This window comes from Peromyscus californicus, unplaced genomic scaffold (assembly GCF_007827085.1).
Source record: "Peromyscus californicus insignis strain IS unplaced genomic scaffold, ASM782708v3 Scaffold_4__1_contigs__length_199733344, whole genome shotgun sequence".
Lineage (NCBI taxonomy): Eukaryota > Metazoa > Chordata > Mammalia > Rodentia > Cricetidae > Peromyscus > Peromyscus californicus.
This window is the reverse complement of record NW_026294562.1, coordinates 99,562,920-99,568,697: the sequence shown is the minus strand read 5'-3', so window position 1 is coordinate 99,568,697 and position 5,778 is coordinate 99,562,920. Positions and strand designations below refer to the sequence as shown.

At 35.7% G+C, this 5,778-nt stretch overlaps 1 protein-coding gene across 1 annotated transcript; it reads right to left on the bottom strand.

Annotated features, from left to right (window-relative positions):
• Window positions 1-4,506: 4,506 nt before the first annotated feature.
• Window positions 4,507-5,463, bottom strand: LOC128095352 (olfactory receptor 51A7-like). Its single transcript, XM_052714214.1, has one exon. The coding sequence runs from the start codon at window positions 5,461-5,463 to the stop codon at window positions 4,507-4,509; it is 957 nt and encodes a 318-aa protein (XP_052570174.1).
• Between the last annotated feature and the right edge of the window lie 315 nt (window positions 5,464-5,778).

The window sequence follows — 5,778 nt, the reverse complement described above, 5'->3', positions numbered from 1 at the left end:
GTTATGGTTAATGGGGAAGATGATTTGTTAGTGTTATCTCCAGGCATGATGATTAATAAGGAAATTTCAACTTTATTACAGGAGTGAGAAAGACCACATGACCCTGAGTTTATGAGAGCTTAAAAAACACATTTAAAAACCAATTTGTGAGCAAATGCATAAAATGATGATATTTAAAGCACTTACCTGGACTCTTATGTGCAGAATGATACTTCCATGGACAGTGAGGTGGCATTATGAGTAGACACACCTGCTGTTATGTCCGAAGACCTGGGTTTGATCCCCTGAACCCACCCTGGGGAGGAGAGAACTGATTTCCATAAATTGCCCTCTTACCTGGATCAACAGCACATATATGCACATACACATGTACACACACACACACACACACACACACACACACACACACACACACACACACACACGTGACAAGAAACCCTCAAAATCCTTCCAGTGGAATTACTATCTTTATAATTACTGTACAGTAAAGCAGACATATTTGGAGCAGAAACAAATGACAATGTTTATATTTTTGTGTTTGACTAAGTAAATGCTTCTTTTCCCCCCATTGAGGTTTATATTCCCCAGGGAGTGATGGGGTTTCTTTCTCCCACTCCTGCTGGTGAAACGAAAAGTTACTTCTTTGTGCAAAAACACAGACATAGACATGTGTAATTAAAAAGTCTAGAAAAGGCTTACATGCTGTTTTTAGTTCAAATCAGAGTCCTGTTTCCTTGCACAGGCACTCTTATATATCTTTTGTTAACCTCTTTTGTTTTCTTAACAAAGGTGATGCCTTTACAATTTGAATTGCTTATATATTTCCCTTTAGTACAATACAGCAAGTTACATATTGCCTTCATTGTTGCTGCATGGCCTGGACATGTTAGGATAGGTTCTTATTCTTATTCTCTAGCAAGTGCAGACTCTGCCTCAAGACATTAGCCTTTGTTTGAAAGTGGTTGCTGCCTTCTACCTAGCCAGCTGCCTCCAGACTCTACTTCCCTAGACACAGTAGTGTTATGCAGTGACTTTAGTGTTGCATAATGAGTAATTTTAGGAGCTGGAGAGATGGCTTGGCAGTTAAGAGCACTGGCTGTTCTTCCAGAGGTCCTGAGTTCAATTTCCAGCAACCATATGGTGGCTCATGACCATACATAATGAGATCTGGTGCCCTCTTCTGGCCTGCAGGCAGGTGTACAGGCAGAACACTGTATACATAATAAATAAATTTTAACCAAAATATGAGTAATTTTATGTTGTGTATAATCAGTAGTTTTGATGCAGTTCTGACATCTTGAGACCACCATAATTAAGGGTATTTGTTTTGTAATGAAGTAGCATGGGTATGGTATTGATAGTACATCAGAATTTTTCTAAAATTTTCTTCCACTTCTGGAATTAGGAAACTTTATTTCCACCTAGAATAACCCGTGTCTGAACACAGTAAAGCAACAGATAGTCTGAGCTGAGTTACCTGTTTCTTTGGAAAGTAGGGAACACCAGCCCTAACCTCTTTTCTGTTTGTTTCGGTTTTCTGGAAAACTCCACAGTTCTGCAGAGACATTGATGGTGTAGTGATTCTGCTTTGCTTAGCTCACTCTATTTTTCAGATAACTATTACCAAGCAATATTCACATTACTTATGATTAAAATTATTTGTATTAATTCCTTTTAAGCAACACATTCAAGTGTTTTAGATATTTCATCAGGTTTATGCTCCATCAGAATAAGCCATTTATTATTCATTTATGTATACTTAAAGTTTCCACACTCAGTCAGTAAATTTAATTATTAATTTAATATTCTTTCTACCACCAGGGTGTAAGAACTTTGATATCAGGACTATACCTTTAGGTAATCCCTAACATTTAATTTAGTGAATGTCACTTAGTTATTATGGTGTGGCATATATTTAATCATAATTTATGTTGCTAGTTACTACTTTAAATATTTCAGTAATTCTCTAAATAAGTTCTCACAAATATGTATTTGATAATACTACTCATTATACTCTTAGATCCTTAGAAACAGAAATCCTAATTTTAGAAGGAAACATAATTATTGAAAATCCGACATAGTGTCTAAAGTTGTATGCTTTGGATTTATAGTTTCTGGGCTTAGATTCAAACACAAAATACTTTGGAAATATAGGTATTTGTAAAGATTTTTTTCAAATTAATTTTTAAAGCTTTAACAATTGTAGAACAGGAGTAGTAATGAACTCCTCTTTCACATGCTCACACTAAGTCCTGGAACTCACTGTGTATCAGGCTGGCCTCTAACACACAGAGATCTGCCTGCCTCTTCCTGCGAGTACTGAGATTAAAGGCGTGCACCACCACCACCCAGTTAAGTGTATGTTCATAATCTAAATAAAACTTAAAATCATCTCAATATATTTTATTTCCTTAGGACAAAATACCAAACCTACACTTATAATACTTAAATAGATTGCCATTTGTCTTTTCAGTGTTATTTGACTAGTCAATCTATTTTGCATGATGTGATATTTCTCCATGTGTTCAGTTTTACAGGATTCATTGATATTGAATGTTTTTGCTTGTTCTCTTTATTGATTTACTAAGAAAAACAGAAATTTCAGCTTTTTAATAAATGTCATTGTCACATAAACCCAGTTTCTATTTGTTATTACTGTTTATTCACTCATACACTTTTGTAACTTCAGTTTTAGAATGACTTGGGTAAATTCTAAAAGAATTAATACTGTAAGCTTGATGGGAAATGTATAGAATCTATAAGAAAGCTGAGAGGAAAAGACTTTTTTTAGAAGCCTATTTACTCTTCTGGTGCAAAAATAGTCTATCTATCTGATAGGGATTTGAATTTCTGAACTCAAAAAATTAAGAGAGGTATAAATATTCTTTTTTGATTCCTTGATTACAATATGATTTCTTTATGGTGTAATAGAACATGACTCATTTTTAGGAGCAAATTTATTGAGTTTACATTAACCTACCCACCTCTCAATTGTAGCAATGTGGCTTTTCTAATATGAGTGTAGTGGTTCAGGCCTGTTATCCCCACAATAAGGGTGTAGAATTAGAGACTCAGAAATTAGGATGGAACAATTAGAGGCTGACCTGGGCTACACAGTGAAATCAAGACCAGCCTAAACTATATACTGAAGCCATGCCTTAGAAAACCAAGGTCTGAGAATGTAGTAGTGGTGGAATGTTTGCGGAATGTTCACCCAAAAGGCCATCAGTTTGATCCTCACCATAATATATGAAGAATTAGATATTCTCTCCATATGTGTCTCTTTTTCTCTGATTATGATTTTAGCCAACAATTGGAGACACAGTAGTATATATGATTTGTCTAATTCTTTAATTGAAACAATATACAAATTAAAAAATTGAAGTTAAGTATTGTAACATAGCTAGAAAATGTGTGGAGCCACTGAGAAACAATTGAGCATTGAACCTAGGAAGAGGCACACATGCTTTTCCCCAATTAAGCCAGGGGTGTCAGTCATGTTCAGATATCTAACAATAATAACTCCAGTAAACTGCCCTGGGGCATAAAGCCAGGAGTATTTAACCATGAAAAAATAACTTTCTCAAATGATTCTTTGAAATAAAAATCATTTGCAAGTTCAGATTAAGTAACAAAACATTGAAATTTATTGACAGTTTTCTTCCAATTTATGTAAAATTTTAAAAGTATTGAATTATCATAAATATTACTTTTTAATTTTGTCTAGCAATGAATAATCACAAATAAAAGTAGAATAGGAAACAAGAATATTGTTTGAGAGACTCAGTCATTTCAGTTTTTTATCTTAGCTTTTTATTTTGTTAGAATATAGATATATATTATATATCTTTTATTTCATTACAGATATTTTAGAACAGTTAATGAAAATGCCAGATGATTAAAAATGCCACATGCTTCTTCTTTACATCTTTTCTAATTCTTACCAATAATATGGTCCTCCCTCTTTATCCTTACGTTGGCAGCTCAAAAATAATGTAGAGAAAAAGTTTTTTCCCCTTTTTTTCTTAAAGAATAACATATTGGAAAGAAAGAAAATAATCTAAAATAAAATTTTAAATTGATTTAAATTGGAATAATAGCGTCCTATAATTCTAAATTATTCTAATATTAATTATTTTCAAAGTGACAGTAAGAACTTCATGCTGTAAACAGTAAAGCAAAATATAAATGAGTGAACTCAGTTTCAGTCATACTGTATAACTGTTCCTGACTCACCTGTCAATTCCCACGTGAATCGTATGTTCACATAGTATTCAGGCTACTGGTTGTATTAATTATAAAAAAATGATTAGGAAAGATGATGGTGAGTCTCTATCCAGATCAACTTGAATTCACCTGATTTTGCTAGCTAGGAAGATTGAGTCTGCCTATAACTTGTCTGAGAAAAATGTTATTGATGAATCTTTGACAATACTTTGCATAGAAAGAAATTATCTTCTTGGTGATCTCGACTAACTGACCCAGGTCACTGCCTCTGCCCTATTTTTACTTTAGACCTAATTTTCCTAGAACCTTTTCACGAATTTGTCGTGTCTTTACACAATATACAATGGGGTTCATCAGAGGTGGCACTAGCAAGAAGATGTCAGCAATGAGGATCATGGCCATGGGTGACTTGTGCCTACCAAAGCGGTGCATGGATGCTAAAGCAATGATGGGTACATAGAAGATGAGCACGGCACAGATGTGGGAGACACAGGTATTGAGGGCCTTGAGGCGCTCTTTGTGGGATCCAATTCCCATCACAGTCCTCAGGATGAACACGTAGGAGACAGCAATGAACATACTGTCTGACATCATACAGAGTGCAACAAAGAAACCATAGAAAAAGTTGACTGTGTTGTCAGAGCAGGCCAGCTTCATAACATCTTGATGGAGACAATAAGAGTGAGAAAGGAGGCTTTTCCTGCAATATTCCAGTCTTTTCAGAGTGAAAGGAAATGGGAGAACTAGAAGCATGCTTTTAACGAGAAACACCAATCCCATTTTGGCAACTCTAGCACTGGTGAGAATAGAGTTGTACCTAAGAGGGTTGCGTATGGCTAAAAAGCGGTCAAAAGACATGATCAGGAGCACTGAGGACTCCATGTCTGTAAAGCCATGGATAAAGAATTCTTGAGCAAAGCAGGCATTTGGGGAGATTCCTGTGGCATTGAACACAAAGATCCGGAGCATGGTGGGAAGGGAGGAGAGGGACAGACCTAAGTCAGAGATGGCAAGCATGGAAAGGAAATAGTACATGGGTGCATGGAGTGAGGGCTCAGTCCTGATCACAAAGAGGATAGTACAGTTGCCCAGGATGGCCACTAGGTACATGATGCAGATTGGAATAGAGATCCACACATGAACATGCTCCAGGCCTGGGATTCCAATCAGGAAGAAGGTGGTGACCTCAATTTCTGAAGAATTGAGAATGGACATGATGGGAGACTTAAGAAGCATCTACTTAGAGATTTGAAGTGACACTTCCAACATGAACTTGTGGTACTTATTATCCTCCCTGTTTTTAGCACATATGCCTGAGAGACAGAGAAAACATAGTTAAAAACAAAAGAATGAGACATTTCTTTTAAGCAAACTGTGAGAGAGTTTGTTCATGTTAATTGTCAATAAGCATATAATCACTGCCTCAACCAATCCTATGTTTCCGTGGCACATTCAGGGGAAAACACATAAAGAGAAATAACTTGTATCTTTATTCCCTTTGCCATGTTGAGTTTTATTTACTTCTAGTGAAAAATCATACACAGTCAGGGT

Excerpts from the sequence above, each read along its gene's own strand:
- LOC128095352 (XM_052714214.1), bottom strand. The coding sequence starts at position 5,463 with ATGCTTCTTAAGTCTCCCATCATGTCCATTCTCAATTCTTCAGAAATT.